At 37.8% G+C, this 19,006-nt stretch overlaps 1 protein-coding gene across 4 annotated transcripts in view; it reads right to left on the bottom strand.

Annotated features, from left to right (window-relative positions):
* The window catches only part of ARHGAP8 (Rho GTPase activating protein 8), a 94,435-nt gene that overhangs the window by 67,759 nt on the left and 7,670 nt on the right, over positions 1 to 19,006 (bottom strand). For 3 of the 4 annotated variants that reach the window (XM_056339815.1, XM_056339813.1, XM_056339812.1), the window contains one exon: positions 2,885 to 2,997. The exons of the other annotated variant lie outside the window; for it this stretch is intronic. In XM_056339815.1, the coding sequence (XP_056195790.1) occupies positions 2,885 to 2,921 (37 nt within the window). In that variant the 5' untranslated portion in view covers positions 2,922 to 2,997. The remainder of the gene's footprint in view (positions 1 to 2,884; positions 2,998 to 19,006) is intronic. 4 annotated transcript variants of the gene reach the window in all.

Raw genomic sequence — 19,006 nt, 5'->3', positions numbered from 1 at the left:
TCTCAACAGTGACTGGACAGCTGGCATGCTGTGACCTTGCTATTCAAGACTGCTGGTGTTATCTCATCATCTTCTACACTCCCACAACCTGCTTCTTGTATCCACCTACAGCTTCTTGCCTTTTATTTCAAGGTTGCCCAAATGAAGAAGTCAAACTTTCAGTATGCTACCATGTGCATTGGCAGCTATTCCTCATTAACACCCTGTGTGAACGCTCTCTGAGAGCAGACTCATTACTTTGCATAAAGGTAGCAAATTGCAAACAAATCTCCATCTCACTGTGCGCAAAATCCACTGTTTCCTTGAAATCCTTTAATCTTCTCAACTTGCAATAGGCAAGGCAACCTTGAAGTCCATCCAGCATATACTCCAACTAGAGGCCAAGCAAAGGTGTTAAAAAGTCTGCTCAAAAGCCCAGTTAAATTAATGGGCATCCTTCCTCTACCTTCAGTAGATTCTGGACTAGATCCTAGAACTAAAATCTACTCTGCACTGAAACGAGCAACACAAGGTCAATCAATCTTGTTCGGGGTTTTTTTGGTTTTGTTTTGGTTGGAGTTTTTGACAAACAAACACACAAGTGTCTTGGTGGCTTAAGAGAAGAAAAGGCACACATAAAGAGAAAAATTAATGATCTGATAAGATGCACTGCCCCTGTACATCATCTATCTCTTTTTACCATGCCTGTTTTAATAAGGTAGAATTAACAGTTTTATCTATAACGTTATTAGTGCCACTTTAAAAAGTGCCTCAGGAACATTTTGTCTTCTGATTATCTGAATATTTCATATGCCTGGACCACCACACAAGACACACTAGGGGAGAAAGAATATATTAAGTATTGATTTAATCCAGATTTATGTGCCAGTACCTAGTAAGTATTAGAGAAAAACTCTTCCTAAATATTTTGGAATGCTTTCCACTCACAGTTTCTGAGTATCTTTCTATTCTATGAACAGCCACATGAAAGCTTTATTGTCTCATTTTTATTTTTAGTGATTTGTAGCAAAATTGAATTTCACAAGGATGAAAAATGCCACTAGTGGCTGGGCTTCTCAAAGACAAAGAGGAGTCAGGAACAGGTGTACTACTTTTACATTTCTTTATGTCTGAATTCATATTAAAGCCTTTTCAGAAAATAAATCAGCAGTCATACAGAAAAAATAAATAAATAATCTGCCTTTAGAAACACACCGTTAGGGTCCTCTTCATATACACAAAAAAGTTTAAATTCTTACTATCATCTCCAAAATGTTTATTTTTCTATCCTTTAAAAGTGTATCATATATAAAAAGCTACACTAACCTTAACTGGAAAATTATTCTTTCACTTTGAATAATGTTTTGGTCCCAAGAACCGGGAAGAATAATACAAACATAATGCAGTGTAAGAATTTCACAATTTTTTCCTTTTTAAAATATTTAAATCATGTTAAAACAACATGAACAAGGAAAGCACACTTGGCTTTCAGTTTGGGGTTTTTTCCATGTCTGAGCACTGTAACCAGCTAAAGAAACAAAAAGTTGCAAAGGAGAGAGAAAAAAAGAAATAGAAAATGCTAGTCTGTGAGAATGTGAAGCAGGAACTGTGAACCATTTACCATAATCCACTGAAACTTAACAGGCTTTATTAAAAGTTAAATGTATATTCAAGTGAAACACAACAGAAAAAAACAGCATATTAACTACAGCCTTTGGTACAGAGAGGCAGAGGCTAACTCCTTCTGTAAAAAAGTATTTTGTATTATGCGTAAAATTAGACAGGTTCAAAAAAACAGGGGTAAAGATTTGTAACAAATTACAGAGATCAAGCTATCTGGCCTTGAGATGCACCAAAGAACTACAGAAGCAAAGTAAATATGCACTCGCATTTGCACTGCACTTATTCATGAGGTCTAAAAAAGTCCCAACAGCCATCATACCTACTGAAAAGCTAGTTAACCTTAACCTAGTAAGATAATTCTTCATACAGTCTTTTTTGTTTGTTTGTTTTGTTTCTGTTGTTTTTTACTTTGTAAGAAGACTGGAGCTCAAGGGACGTTTTGTAATAAACACAAATAAAAAATGAAGATTCATTGTTCCAAACTGAGGGAGAACTCAGCTCCATTTTTTTCCCTGCAAATGATAAAGGAGATTATTGCTCTGCTTCACAAGCTACAGTAGAGGATCATCTGTTACTACTCACGCTGTTCTTGCTGTTTAACCCAGGCTGGGAGACAACACAAGGGGCCTGATCCAGAGCTGGCCAAGGCTTACAGGAAAATTGCCTTCAATGGATTCTAAATCAGGCACTAGAAATAAAAAAGCCAGCCAGCTGCTCCTGAAATTCATGATGTGGGGAAATCAGAGCTAAGGTGAGGGATGGGGAAAGGGAGATGGCAGGGTGGTGTGGCGAGAGACCTGGAAGACTCTTGCTCTAAGTTCAGCCTGGCATCCTCCAAAACTCAAGCGGATAAAAAAAAAACAACATAATGCTGATCTTTCAAAATATAAGGCCCCTAACGCCATGGTCATATTGCTCAGCTCAACTAACATCTTTGGAGATAACATGCAATACAGCAATCTCTATGCTCATTCAATACTTGTCTGTTTGGAGTAATGACTCCCATTTGTGCCACAATATGTGATGATGGTGATATTCCAATAGCCTAGAATTGCACTAGCAACAACGACCAATAATTCATAAAAGCTCCATGTATTAAACTAACCTTCAACCCTAATGGCTTTAATAGGGTACGCATCAGTACAGTGGCTGTAACTCATACTGGATTGCTCCAAGAAGTATTACAAAATGTTGGTGAAGCCTCTGAGTTACTGAAGATGCTCTATTAAATCACCTGTAACTCTACACAGATGCCATTTGAAGTATAATAAAAAATATTTACCTATTTCAGCTAACTTCTCATAGTCAATCTCAGACATGTTTTCCCTTAGGAACAAGTCTATGCAGATCTTGCTAACTGATTTCTTGCAGGATGAAATAGCCCTTGGGTCAACCCTACAAAAACAAACAAAATTAAATGTCATCACAATGTGGCATATTTTACCCACTATAAAGATAGGAAAAGAAAACAAAAAACCACCCCAGAAATCCTACTGCCCAATTATTGTTGAGAAACCAGCTCATCAGCATTTGGCCACCATTATCTTACTACATAGAGTACTATAAAAGTATTTCAAAACAGAGGTCCAAAAAAAATAAAAGCTATGTATAACAAGATTTTCAACAAATTGACCTGTTTTTATTTCAGAGGGGTTGTTCTTCAAAATACTTACGTATTACACATTTTTAATGACAAACATCATAACTGTAGATTAATTCACTTCCAGAAACAACTTAAACCTTAATTTTTTCTTCATTACACTTCTCTAATGAAGAGGATATGTATACTCCATAGCCTCACAAAGTCACTTATTCTATGGCAGATGTAAGTTTTATTACAGGAAACGTTCTGTATCCCACATTTCACACGAAAGAGCTTCATGAAAATTTCAAGTGAGCATTAACATATATAAAAAAAGAAAAAACAGCAGTTCCTGTGCGTAATCACTGCTTTATGTCAAACACTCTGCGGAGTGCTTTGTAAACAGAATACTAAGTAAGACCCAAAGTGAGCATCAGGAGTGAAGAACACAATTTAGAAGATCTGTCTCCCCAAGCAGCTGTTCCAAAAAGCAAAATGAGTACTTCCCTTAAATTAAAAATCCAGACTTGAGTGTAGAGAAGAGAAAGAAACTTGAGCTTTTATAACTCTCCTTTTAATTTAATTTAAAACCCCTGTTTTATACCAATTTGGTTTCTTCTAAACACATTCAGTAAAAACAAAACAGGCAAATTCATGGCTTGGTTACTGGGGGAAGAAGAGGGAAAAAAAGTACACGCGAGTATGTTGTTCTCCTCTGCCAAGAGGTTAGATTTTGTGTTGCTCCTTCAAAGCACTGAAACTGGAAAATTATTTTGGACTGAAAAAAGACCAGTTTGCCTGCTTGCTGCTGCCCACCCTGCACATCCCAAAACTTAAGTAGGTTTATTCTAGACCCACGAGTCTGAAAACTAGATACCATCCTTTCTTGTTGGGTTTGTGAGAGACTTTTTTCTTTTTTTTTTTTTGGGGGGGGGGGTGTTTGTTTCTTTTGTGTGGGTTGGGGGTTGGGGTTTTGTGGGGTCTGGGTTTTTTTTTTTTCGGGGGGGGGGCAGGGGTAACGAGAGAAAAGATATATAAGTAGTATTCTAGAAAGAAAATGCACATCAACAGAGCAAATAAATGTCTGTTTAATTATAAGCATATGTTTACCTATTTTCCTGAGGAGGGATTAGTCATTGGAGCAAGCACAGGTACTACGTGTGTGAACCAGAGCTGCGTTCCAACTAGCTAATGCAAAGTCTATCCTTTGGGTTTCAGTTTATGCAGGCAAAACAGATTTGCATCCTAGTGTATGACTACAACTCTCAGGTACCACAGTAAAACAAGTATCTGCTAACTATTATGATATTTAAAAGAGCTTCTGATGGCTAATGAAGATTTTCTATAAATTTTCAAAACATGTCATAGATCTGATACTAATGTAATAACGATTATCACCAAAGGCAACCATGCATTTCCATAACATGCTGCACTGCAGATAAAATATGACATGGTTCTACCACTCTGAAGATTTTCAAACAGTTACCAACTATTTTATAACAATCTTATTTGTTTCTTGTTGAAAATAATTATCTCCATTCACAGGAAACTCTCCATTTAAAAGCACATACACAGGGAACAGTCCTATTAAGTTCAAAAGAGAAAGTTATGCAATTTCTCACTAAGCAACAGCTTATTAAAAAAATTTAAAGCAATTCTTGGCCAGACATATTTCAGTTCATGTTAATTTGTTAACACATGGTACTCAGAATGATAACTCCGTTGTTTATAAATTATGATGCAACAACAACAACAAAAAGTAGTGACTGATATTACAACCAGTAATCAATTTTTTTTTAATTAATCTGACTGGTATTTAGACATTTCTAAAATTAACAGTTCACAAGTAGTGTGATAAAGCATGGCTTTTTAGCAAATTATTTGTGGCAGGTATTGCAGATTATTTAGTAATTGACATAGTTTGCTCATAAATACTTGGTTCATGAGTACCTGCAATGGTCAGGAGTAAGTAGTATGTAAGTATCTACTTCCAATAAACAAAATCTTAAAATGTTTTTGAAGCAAAGTGTAGTTGCAAAACAGGGAAAGCCGAACTTTCTATCTTATCTGCCGAATTTCCTCACAACTTTTTTTCCTAAACAAAATGTTTACATTTCATAGTAATGTAACGACACAGAAGTTTAAGGGCTGCCGAATTCAACCAACAGCTCACACTTGTATTCACATCTCTCAGCTTCCAACTCCAGCCAGCATTTCAAGCAGGCCTTTCTGCTCTTCACTCAAGCTGGAACTTGACCGCAGTAAACTTTGTGACTTACTTGTTACGTTTCGCAATTTAGTCTTCATAGACTACACCTGCATTCAGCCAAACTTTCAGAACAAAGAAAGCCAATGTTCAAGATACCTGATCTTCGCAGACTTTACTCCAACAAAGTATTTACCAGAGATCTAAGGAAACAGGCCTCCACCTTCCTTCTAACATACCAATTTACACCAGGCGTTTTCATCCTATTGAATTTTAATCGTAAATCATAAATAAAATCATAAGTCATAAAAACTAGGCTGTATCTTTGACACTAGAATGCTTTTCAGATGATGTGAGTAATGGAAGTCTCAATGAATTGATGGGACAGGGAGAAAAGCCAACTCCTTAAGCCTCCACTTGAAGAAGAAAAAAAAAAAGACACAATCCTTCCACTGCATAACAAGGAATAAAAAAAAAAAAATTTCCTTCACATTATTTGCTAACACTATAGTTAGAAGTAGTGGCTCAAACTAAAGAGGTCAGATTTAAATCTCTCCCAAAACCTGCTGAAAAACAGCTGGCTTTTGAATAGCAAAGTTACTGTACAAGTGAGGGCAACTATGACAGCGTTAAAACATTTGCAGACGTTTAACACACAAAGTTACTAGGAAGCTAGAAATAATTTTGATGGAATCAAAGAATAAGGGAAATGGGGAAGGCACCATCTGCCTGGTTTTCAGCTTACTGTTCCCTTGGGGCAGCAATTAGGAAGTTTCCCGTTACAAGACAAATTTACTGTAGCACCATCGGAAATTGATTTCCCGTTGACCACAGCATTCTCTGTTCCTAGGAGATAACATAATCTCCTTAATAGTGTTCCATGCCACGTATCACCCGCTTCTAGTAAACTGTCAGATTTAGTGCCTTCCCCCACCTCACTCCACCAAAAAGGCAGTAAAAAAAAGAGCCAAAAAGAGCCAAACTACAAGCCTTTTATTAATAATAGAAATTTGGAAGTATTTTACAAAATACCACATCTTCTATCTCTCCACAGGCAAGGTTATTACTTACTGACATCCCTAAAAGAGCATTACTTTATCGAAAATGAAGGCAGTCACGCACGCAGAATTGCTTGATAATGAACTCCCATCTATGGATAGTCCAAACAAAGGCAAGAGATTCCTCCCAACATTTGTCAAGGCGCAGACATCTTTGATGACTATTCTTTTTGTTCACTCAGCTGTCAGATACATTCTTCTTCAAATTTAAATACTGCGGTTTCTCTTCATTTTTTTCTTCCTGATATTCCTGCCTTGCATTGATGTTCTTTGTTACTTTTAAAAGGTGTGACACAGCTCACCATGTAACATCAGTCTGCAATTTCCATTTTGATAGGATGAGAATTCTGCATAAACTCAGTATTTGCTAAGGAGCATCATCTACAAAACCATGTAAAGTGGTTTCATAAGATAATTTTTTTATTTATAATACTGCAGGAACTTTGCTATAAAATTTATAAACACTGCAACGCAAGAACTGAGTGCATAATGTATGTGTGAAAAGTGTATTCAAAATAACTTCCTTTTCATCCCATAGGTTGTCAGCACTAAATAGTATTTTTCCTCAGCGTATTTCCTATATAGTGTCTACCAAAACCAGAGTCCGTATTTGTCATTAGCAATTGATTTCAGGTATTTGACATAATTTATGTTTATATTCTTTACTGACCTACCGTTCTTTGCTGGCAACACTTTGGTGAACATCAGCTAGACCACGAATAGCAAGTAGACACCAAGACTTCCAGGAAGAGCACATAGGACTGTGGTTCTTTGGGCCTCTTTCATTTTAAGGACAGATTTGAGACTAGTTCAACTAATGTCAACAGCCTGCCTTGCTACTCCAAGGGTCTGTTATAACACAGAACAATTTTTGTGACAGAATAAGTAAAATGAAGAGGATTACTGTATTTCCACATATACAATGCATGGATTAGCCTTCTAAAATGAAACTGGTTCAAAAGCAGAGCAGCTGCACACCCATGCAAGTATACAAGCAGCACAGCTGCTGGCAGCTCTCCTTCACTGCTCACCATCTCTTTACAGCCTTTTCCTCCAACAAGCCCCAGATCCCTGCTGCAGCAGCACTAACGCCTAGCCAACAACTGCTCTTGTTCTTCCAGCTCCTACTTCCTATTTTGTGCAAAATGCTACAAAGATGGCCTACCTAAGGGTATGGAGTACATGCTCATTTTAAAATGCCAGTATTTTTTAATGTTGGCATTGAGATCTCCATCACAGGTGAAACATGGAAAATATTTTCTTCCTTGCAGCTTCTACAAATTATACCACAGAAACTCCCACATTTAACTTGGCAGCATAAAGGGGTTTTGTTCTGGTATTTTTGGTTTTGTTTGTTTGGGTTTTTTTAACCTATTGATGCCATACTAATGCTTCCCACCTACCCTCTTTACTCTCTCACTCTTTTTTCTCTTGCTGCTTATTCTATCAGGCCACTGTTTATACTGCATCTGCTACCTAACTGACAGCAGAGATTTACACGCAGGACCCAGATTCCCCTAAACTGCTGTATGCATTTGGTATTGTATTTCCTCTGGGGGAAAAAAAAAACAACAACCACTTTTCCTGCAACAGCTGGTCCTCAGTGGCTTTCCTCACCTCATGATAGTGGAGAAGGCACTGCTACTACTGCACGCTGAGAGGCTGCAGGTAGGGAGGAGATCCAGTACAGCCCTGCTTGCTGCCATACCTTCCGCCCACACCAAAGGATGAAGGAAGAGGGAGCCTATAACCTACAGCCATGCCCTCTGTTATCTCTGACAGCAGCTTGCATCTTTAGGACCCTGTGTAGTCTCCAAAAGTCAGTCATATACTCTGCCACAGAGGCGTGCTGATGTGTGATGTAAACACCCAACTGTACCTAACATGCTGACCAGAGCAGAAATAGGAAGTAGGTAAGCAAAAAAAAACCCCAAACAACCAAACAAAAAAACAAACAACCCAAACCCAAAAGAGATGGATGGATGAAATCGTTCTTAAAATAAAGGGGGTCTCCTGTTTGCTGCAATGAGTTCTTCCACACTGAGAGCCAGTACAGATTCACTCTACAGCCTGGACTCCCGCACTGGGCAAGGATGCCAGCTGCATAACGAGGCTTTGCACGCAGCAAACAAAGCTGCAGGGCTGCATCCCTGGTTTTGCACAGAACTGAAACACTCTTCAAAATGAAAATACTGTGAAGCCTGGAAAATTAAATATTCTACAGTTATTTTCCATATATCAATATTGATGAGAAGTGTTGTTGAACCCTGAAATTCAGGATAATTTAAACAGCTTTCATTTTATTAAATTTTCCATTTGGGCTTTAATTCCAAATTAATTTTACTACTGCTATAGGTTCCATTGATTATGATGCAGTAAAGATAAATATACACGTTTTCCCAGAACTAGCCACATTTCTCTGCAATGTCAAAACATTAAGCAAACTTTCCATAAAAAAAAAATCATTTTCAAAGGAAAAAGTAATTCACCACACAGGGGAAAAAAAAATGTGTTTGGAGGCTGATGATACACAGGTTGGTAAATACATACTTACAGTTAGAAAATCATTATTAGAAAATCATATATTCAATGCAAGTTTACAAAAGGTTATCCAACTATGTATGGACATTTCCATCAACTTTAAAGGCATAATCACTACTCTTAATTTCATCAATATAAATTTATTTCCGTATCACTCAACAGACAAAAACATCATGCTAAAATTTTAAGCAAAATATTAGAAATATTCCTGCAACTATCAGCATTTGCCTTGTGCATAAACTTTAACATGGTTTGCATTCTTACACATGAAGCTGACACCTCTGATCTTTCAGAGTAACAAAAATAATTAAATAATTTGTAATGGTTAAAGCCATCCCATCTCCATACAAAATAACACTGTGGTGTAGTATCACTACCCTGTCCCAGAAATAATGTAAGAACTTATCTGGTTTTAAGGCTAAGATGAAAAATATTATGCTAAAATCAAAAAGTAAAAATAAAAATGAAATGCATATGGCCTTAAGAAGAATCCAAACAAAGACTTTATCCTTTCTGTATCACATTAGTTTGGGGGATTTTGAGCTTCTTTTCATATAATGATCAGAGAAGGAGCACATACAAAGGTTAATTCCTGCGATGGATCAAGACACAGCCTTGGAAATCAAAAAGAAAGGAAGACGGTCTCCCTGTCACGAGTCTGTGTGCTCCATCATAGCAAGTTACACACAGCTCAAACAGCACTGCTTTCTCTGAAAGCAATTTACTGCTTGGCTCATTCATTCAGCACTTGGAAAATAGGAGAAGAGCATTTACCTGGTGATGGTATGTATTGTTCTAAACTCGGAAAGAAGCCCAAGTTCACACAGCTGCATTTTTTTCAGTATTTAGTCCTGAATAGATACTGAATCATTATTCTCCAATTACTCACCACCTCCCCACTCCACCCCAAACACCTGAATGGCTTTGTTTCTTTGAAGTTTTGAAGCCACATTTCCATGCTCCTCCAATGCCTGGGCCACTCAAAGCACATCTGCATTGTAAATCTGAGCCACAAAAAAATAATTCTCCATGGCAGAGCCACCCAGCACCGTGCAGAAATCCTGGCTGGTGTCTCAACCAGGCAGAGCAATTATGGTGGACAGCACACTATGGGTATTTGGCACTTCTGTGGCCCTCACCCCCACAGTGCATGACTTCCCTGCAGGGCCTGCACCTCAAACCGACTTCCTTACTCCTAAGGCTTCACGGCTCTTCGGTTTAGGGACTCTAGTTTGGATGCCAGCTTTTGCTGGCAACTCGTCCCTGGCTTTGTGCTTACACTCCGTTAACACTTGCAGTTCAAGATGGGATGGGATAATCCTGTCTTCTGTTCAGCTAAATGCCAACTCTCTGGTAAACCTGATCCTCGCTAGCAATGTGAAGAAGGAGGGGGAGTTGGTGACCTGCTGCTTGCTGTCCCCTCCATGACTGTTTTTGTGCATATTCAAGTGGCTATTTATTCCTCCTCTGATTTGACTCCTCTCACTTTGTTTTCCTGTCTTCCCATCCACCAATTTCTTCCTTTCCCCTTTCTGTCTGGCCATCCCCTTTGTTCATCTCTCTGTTTTCCCGTCCACCATGACTCTCTTGTTTTCTACCTTCTCCCTAGTTCCTTCACCTTACTTTACTTCCTCTGTACATAATTTTTCACCTGCAACCACCACCAAATCTGCTGGTTAACAAAACCCTCTGCTTTGCTGATATCCAAGTTCTCCAGCCTGACGTTCTCTCTCTTCTCATCTCTCCCACTCATGGCACAATCAGATTTCAAGCTCTCAGGCTACACATAAATAAATGAATCTCCAAGGTTGCAGAGCCTCCAGAAACAAAGAGAACGAAAAGTCCCTAACTGCGGACAAGGTGTTTCATACTACTACTCTGATAATTAGAACAGAATACTGTCTGAAATTTGCATGTACTTCTTTTATTTGTACAACTACCTGAACTATTAAGGCTTAAAAATTCATCCCACTATACTTTTGCTGCTTAAACTGTTAATGCTGAAGCCTGACTGAATGAGTAAATGTATTTTTATTCCCTTATTATTTACAATTATACTAGCAACTAGAACTGTAATTTTCTAAGCAATGGTTTTCATCTGTGATACAGCATTTGGTGAATCTCGATGGCGAAATAACCTGGTATGCCAGCAATTTTCATCACTGAGCTACCAGTGCAAATTCCATACAAATACAAAGCAAATTCTACATTTACCACATGGATGTATAGCAGCAAAGATAGGAGAGACCAGTAACTTCACAGAAAGGGTATGCATTTTTAACAAAGATGATAAATGTAATTTTGAAGCATCCTCTTAACCACCATTGGCTCGAACCTTGTTTAGAACAAAAATTTATTAATACCAAAGGGAGATGAGGAGGTGTCTACATGCTATACTGTACTTGCTCTGAAATATTTGTACTATACTGTACAAATCAGACTTCAGTTTCTGATGCCATCAACTGGGTAACTTTTAACAAGCATTGCATTAATTTAAAGCAAACATCTACTGTATATAAAACTGATAAAGCAACATTTGCTACACTCTGCAAGAAAATGAATTCTCAGCAGGGAGAATGGTAAACACTGTGTAGCACACTCCTGAAATGCTAAGTTTAGCTTTTGTTGGACAGAACTATTTTTGCTCTCAGAGCACACCTTGGGGGAGAACAATGCATTCATTAGGGATTTTTTTAAATTATTTTTTATTTTTGGTTACACATAGACATGCTTGTATATAAGAAACCTTGGAACATAATTACCTAAGTAGTACAGTAATAGATGCTGGAGTGGGAAGAAGATAGGAAAGTACAAGGTTACTGCTTAGTGCAGCACAATCATACCCTTCCTGCAACAGGGGCTGTGTTACCGTTTGGGACGTCCTTTACAGGCTTGTCCTGGGCCATGAACCACCCCCATGGGATGTATAAACACAACTCTGTCCACTCCTGTCTTTCCTCTGAGAGCTGACTCTGGACTGCAGGCTGCCATGCAGACCTCACTCACCTAATAAAGCATTTTCCCATGTATACATATATACTACGTCCAATCTCAAAAGTATATTTCAACTTGCCTGCCTCTATAATACTTGTGATCACCTCTGTTGCAGGACTGGAGCAGGTAGGTAAACAGAGCATTTTGTACTTTGAACCTACAAGTTCTACTAGACTGCCCATCACTAGAGTTCCTCATCTACTGGGAAACCAGTAATGCATTGTCATTTCACTGACCATGAAATATGTAAGCATGGTCTCTTCCCACCACCATGACATACCTTCTCTGCTGGAAAGAGTCAAAAATCTATTTATGGGAAGAATTAGGCATGTCAGCGCAAAATAAAAACTGTTTCCCTACTGCATGTAAGTATCTGCAGGTATCAGCCATTCACGGTTCTGAAAGCACTAAAGTAAAAAGATCATTTCTACTCATTACTAGCAAAGAGGTTTTGGAAACACTTTTTTGTTGTTTGAAGCACTGCAGCTATTTTCTTATCACAACCACTCATTCATCTGGCACGGTGCAAGCACACGGGGAAAAAAAGAAAAAAAGAGAAGTGCCTAATGTATAACCAATTAACAGAAAGCCATGTATGCTTTGGTGTACCATTAGGACAAAATTATCTGAACATGGATAAGTGGCTGCAATATGACACACTACACCACCATTTTTTGATTCAACGTAAATATTTATTGACTAACAATGATTACTATAATGTAATCATAATAAACATTAATGATCAGTCATCTATGGAACTTGCTCTCTAAATTAATATACTGTAATACACAGTAATGTGGCAGAATTATGTTGGGCTGAACTCATGTTTAACCAGCACTTCCATCTCAAGGGATTACACACTTTCAATTGTAGACAAGTGTATTTTTAAGACTGTTTTTTAATTAAATTAATCTGACAAGTTACTGGACAAAGGGTTGGTGTATTATGATAAAAAAGGGGTTTTCTAATTGCATAATTATTCACTGGGGACTCCTCTGGCTGGAATACATTAGGGCTTTTAAAATAAATTAATATTCTGCTTATATTTATGCACCACAAGCCAATGTTTCCAGTTCTTGTCAAAATGTAGCAATACCCAGGCTTACCATCACCCCTCCCACCTCCAGGCTGCACCAAAATGAAATACTACTGTAAGGCACAGGAGGTGAGTTCCAAAAGCCATTTTATATGTTAAACATATAGTTCATGTTTAGTTATAAATCTCAATTCAAAATCAAGTTAAATAATGATAACAGCACCTATCATTCCACTGCTTCTCCATTAGTACTGGATTGTTTCTTAATCAGTGCACTGAAGACCCAGTTAGTTGTTGGTTTGCCTGAAACAATTACTTCTCTATTAATTCACAAGCATTAAGATTAAACATTTTCTACCTGGCCAATTTTTAAGTTACCGTAGGTTACTGTGCAAGGCAGGAAATTTATTACCATAAAGCCAGATAGTGTTTTACTACAAAGTTCAATGCACAATGTCCATGAAGCTGCAGTTTATTGTTTCAGATGAGAACTCGGTCATTGATCTGTTTGTGCCAAGGGGCTTAGGAGGGCCCAAAATAGTTCACGTTTGGTACCAGCAATATAATCAAGCAGCAACAACAGCCATTTCAAACGCAACCCTGAACCCAAGCTCCTTCCAGATTCATTCCACCTCAAACCTCCCCTCTATTCACATCAGTACATCCCATCAGAATCTCAATTTCTAAAAATCACATCCCACTCTAGATTTCTATAGATGCTCTGAAATTACAACAGAACAAAAATTTTAAAATAAATTTACATTTCAAGAGCTTCAACTGTTTTCTTGATGTTAGAATTGTAAAGATTGTGTTAAAATGTTTCTTGCTCATCTTGTCACCAAATTAAACTCATTAGCAACTCATATACACTTTATTTTGCTGGCTTCTGTGAGCAAAATTTTGTGACAGGTAATGTTTGTGGAAGAGAAAAAGGATTCTTGTATGTGCAAAACTTCCGAATAAAATAATAAATTTGTCAGCTGAGACTACGGAGTAATAGGAACTAGAGAAAAAAAAAAAGAAATAGAAGAGCAAAAGGGAGGAAAAGGCAGATCTTTCCATAGTAAACTGTAAAAGCTGAGGAAGGAGAGCAACGCGACCCAACCCTTAAGTTAAAGTTTGAAGTATGGTTAAAAGGCTTTCTGTCCTGTTGGCTATGGCATGCCTTTTGGAGGCATAATTCTCTTACATGGTACATCATACAGAAGACTAACTCCAAAAAGATTAGCTAAAATCTGCATGAGAAGTATCTCGTGTCATGCATGGTTCAATGAACATATTAAGCGTGACTTTCAAGTTCCCTGTACTGGATGAGAAAAACTGAGGTCACCTGAAAGAAATGGCACAGCATAAAGAAACTCTATGAGTGTTCAAACAATTTTGGCAGGTTAACTTTTTAACAGAAAGATTTATGTGGCATTGAGTATCTCCTGTCCTTCTGAAGCTGACATAAACAAGGATTTATGCTTTTTTGCTGCCTTGATGTACTTTGACTAAATTGACCAAAATGGGATTATACATCACTGCATGATCTGGATCAAATTTTTATTGCTGGCTGATCTGATTGCATGTACATTTGGTAATAATGATGGTGGAACCACTGCCCCATTATAAAGGTTTCTACCCTGAAGACAATGGTAGAAATTATCCAATGGTACTTGTCTCATGCACATTAGAGAACAGTTCTCAAGTAAAAGATTGGAGAAAAATAAGTGATCGCAGTAGCGTGCTGCCTGAAATGATGACTTATTAACTGGATTTTGCTATCAGATCTTTTCCATGCCTTAACAAAACTTCAAAAGAAATCTTGCTAGCTCCTTACTATCATGTAATTACTTGCTGTCATTGCACCTGGTTTATTACCTTCCTCTCTCTAACTGCACCCCAAAACAAGCACATATTATCATCCTAAGAAAGAATCAAAATTTCTAACATCTGGAAAATAATAAATCCTATTTCCCACATAAGAAATCTAATACCGGTAACATATTGCAGGAATGACGCGTATTAGCCCATTAATCTCCATGAAACACAAATAGAAGGCTCTTCAGAGGTATGTAACAACACTGGTATCCAGATCTTTTTGAACTTTCAAACATACATATGCTAATCACTACACAAATCTAAAGATATGAGTGCATCAATTGTGTACACACTTACTTAAACCTATGCTAACATCTAACAAGACCACATTATTTATTCATTAGTTTTCTCTGTCAGCACATCACAAAAATGGAAAACATACAGAAATTTTATATTACTTACATGTTGAAGTAGTCTTTAGTGTTTGCTAGTTATAGGCAAAAGTACTACTACAACAGAAGTGACAGGAAGGTCTGAATTTAAGCAAGCAAAGAGGCAAACAATGTTTTTTATTAAATCAAAGAATGCAGCAGGGTTAAAAAACAACTGGTAGGTTTTCAGGCACTCAAGACCTTCAGATGACCTGAAAAACAAGCATGTGCACCCAGTGACTTATCATATTATGCACCTTCCAACAATATACCCTTTGATATGTTTAATAAATATTTAATAAGCAGTATAGAAACATAAGAGTGCAGAGTTTGAGAAAAAAGCCAAGGGACAAGGATACTGCAAGCTGTGGAAAATGGCAAAGCCATATAGCAGAGGAAAAGAATATAGAAATTAGTCATTAATGCAATGATCAGAAGTAAATAAGGTTGTCAAGCGAGGCTCTTCTCCTCTAACCGCCACAATTAGAAATTTAACCTTTCAAATAAATCCCTAGATTTTCTGAATATTTATACCCTTTCCAAGGATGTGGACACACAACTTACCTCACCAGAAATGCTATGTAACTCACCTGCTTTACCCAACATGGTTGGCAAGAGAAGCATTATTTCTTCAGACTGATACATGCTGTCTTTGTCCTAACTGTTGGCCATAATCAATAAACACCATATGAAACAGCCAGAATGAGTATTACTAAGCCAGCTTTATTTATTTATTATTTTACTTTTTTAGAAGCAGCTTAGATGCCAAGTCTTGGAAAGAACTCAAGGCCAGATGAAGAAGCCTTCCATTCTCTCAGAGGTTCAATTCAAATTATACAGCACCCATACACAAAAAAAACCCAACAACAAACCACCAAAAAAGAAATCCCAACAAAAACCAACCTTGCACATTGCTTACCAGATTAGTTTTCAGGAACAGTGACACACTCAAGCATAAAACTTTAGGAATCTCATCAATGCAGCAGCACTTGATAGCATATTCTGTTTCCTTCCAAAAATGAAATTTTATCCTTTTCTTCACTTTTATTTATATATTAAGAACACACACACCTGTAAGTCACTTGCCATGCCTCAGTGTAAAATGGATACACAGCCCTATTAGGCCAAGATTGAGGAAAGCATTTGGGACAGTCAGAAAGCACCAGCCACAGGTATGCTCAACAGAAGTCCAGCTAAAATGAATTATGTGTTCAAGGTTTTCACGAATCAATGCCTCAAAGAAACGTTAGATGCTTGATTAATCAGGAAGCAGTTCTGCCACTCTTCACCTAATCAGATCGTGCCACTCTTACCTCATGTTGAGATATATTTTGCTTCAAATTACTTTCACAGGTAGCAGGAGTACAATGAAATCTGGTTCCACTCCCCCCAGCCATAGCTGCTAGAGCCCCATCCTGCGCCCACCTGGTAGATACTCAGTGAAAATAAACGGCAGTCCTTGAGGAGCGTACTGTTCTGTGTCAGTAACGGTACGATAGCAGAGCTCTTTATGAGCTTCAGCTGGCAAGCGTCATTTGGGAGTAAAGTACTACTGCTTTTTCATCCAGTCTCTGGTACATGACTTCTAATGATTCCCCTCTTTCTTTTTTCATAGATTTAGTCAGGCTTCTCTAGGCTTTCATGAGGCTTCTTAAACATTAGTGTAAATTTTTCTCACCATCTGACTTTAAAATCCTCAGTAAGTTATCCCAAGGGCAGATAAGAATCATTTGGCTCTAGAGCCAATTCGTTCATACTTCCTCTGTGCTGGGAAAGAAAGAAGAGAAAGGAAATAAAAAAGAAACTGAAAGGTGAATTTATAATAATCCCATTTATAATAATTGGGCCCTGCCACATTTATGGCAGGAACAAGAAGCTATTTTAACCATTCAAAGGCATCTCATAATTAAAATGACATTTCTGTGCATAAACATTTCCCTACTGTTGGTACAATTCAGAGCAAAGATAACTACAAGAAATTAAGGATAAGATTTTTCCCCAGTTTATTGTTTCTCTCTTTTAGTTGGTACTTGTAATGATTCCTAGTTGGTACCATTCTATATTTGGATATCTTCACAGACTTTTCAGTAAACCACCAGCTTATCTGCACGGGTCTTTTGCAGAAGGGAGAGAAGCCTTTTTTAAGCAATAGAAAAGTACGGGATGAGAAAGTTACCAGGTTGTCAGAAGGAATAAGAAATGCAACGTGTAAAGCTAATTACAGTTACTTAAAAACTACTAGCTTTCAGGTTCATATCAGTCATTGGTCTTTCTGTTTTGCTTGCAGCAAATCATTACATATTTATACATGGGACGTCACCAGGTTACAGTAAACAATCAGTGAGGCCACCACATCAGAACTAAATTTAAGACTCATAGAAGTGACCTATAATATCACTTGCATTTGTATAACACCAATACCCAATACTAGAAGCTCTACTTGCAAAGACCGCTGTTGAATCAAGCACAATTTCTCTTTTTTTCTTTTCATTTTTCCTGCAGTATTTTCCCTTGCAAGTCTTAATAACATAACTTTTATCCTGACTTGTAGGCTTCTGACTGCAAAGATAAGGTTACAACTGTGAGTTTGTCAAGTCTGCTTAATCCTTCTGTCAAACAAAACCTTACATATAGTAAGTCCAGATGTAGAGACAAACAAAGCTGCAAACGTAAACCACAACTTACTCTGCTACCTGAAGACTGTCACAAAAGAATTTTCCTACCATTAGGCAAGATCTGAAAACTGTTGCCAAATAAACAACAAACAGCAGACATACTAGAGCAGACATACGATACTAAGCCTTCAGGCACTGGTTATTTCTGGCTTCAGAGTTTAACATGAAAACTTACCTACAGGTTTAATGGCATTCATGCATACAGAGAGCGAGATTCTGTGCCCAAGGAAATCACCACTGTAACTCACATTGAACTTGTAACTCACACTGTCCTTGACTGCATTAGGATAGGATTTCACTCCTGTGTTGTCAGGTATTCTCCTCCCAAGGACAGGATCATCGCTTATACTAAAAACTTTCTTCTGAGGAATTCAAGAACTTTCCGCCTTCCACAGCAAGTCACCCCCACAGCATCTGGCTTCAGCAGGGGACTCCCTAGCACCCTACTGTGAACACAATCTCAGCTAACATTCAACAAGTAGGTTGAAGCTGCCACTTCTCAACTTGTAAACCAGAGTATGCAAACCCCATAAACCTAAACCAACAGAGTATTTTTCAGAAAAAGTGACTTTTTCATTCCTACTTCATCCAACAGGTGACAATAAGCACTATATCCATGCAAAAGAGCGCAGTTATATCAAACCGAGATTTAAAGCTAAAGCTATCATGGTTTCCACGCTACCACATATTGAAGCTAGATATAAACGAGCTGCCAGGAGAGTCAGTATTCTCTGAAGCAACCGAGACCAGCCCTGAGTGCATAGGTTTTGTTCAAAGCCAGCTTTGTAGGGAACACACCAAATTTCTGAATTACGAACTCAAACCCAAGCTTCAAGCAAGTGGCTTCTCAAGCTTGGAGCAGCTTCCAGATGTGGAAGCTCCCATGACACTGCAGACTTCCATTAGTAACATTTAGCAGAAGAAAGAATGAGATTTAGAGGGAAAAAATGCCCATAAAACTCTTTTCTTTTTTCATTGTTTCAATTCATTTATATATTTAGTATGTATAAAAACATGGCAGGTTACTTCTATAGCAAACAAAATTTTTGTGCTTTTTCTGCCTTACGTGGTAAATTAA

This window comes from Falco biarmicus, chromosome 5 (assembly GCF_023638135.1).
Source record: "Falco biarmicus isolate bFalBia1 chromosome 5, bFalBia1.pri, whole genome shotgun sequence".
NCBI classification, from domain to species: Eukaryota; Metazoa; Chordata; class Aves; order Falconiformes; family Falconidae; genus Falco; species Falco biarmicus.
Note: the sequence above shows the minus strand (reverse complement) of the source record. Positions and strands in the feature narration are given on the sequence as shown.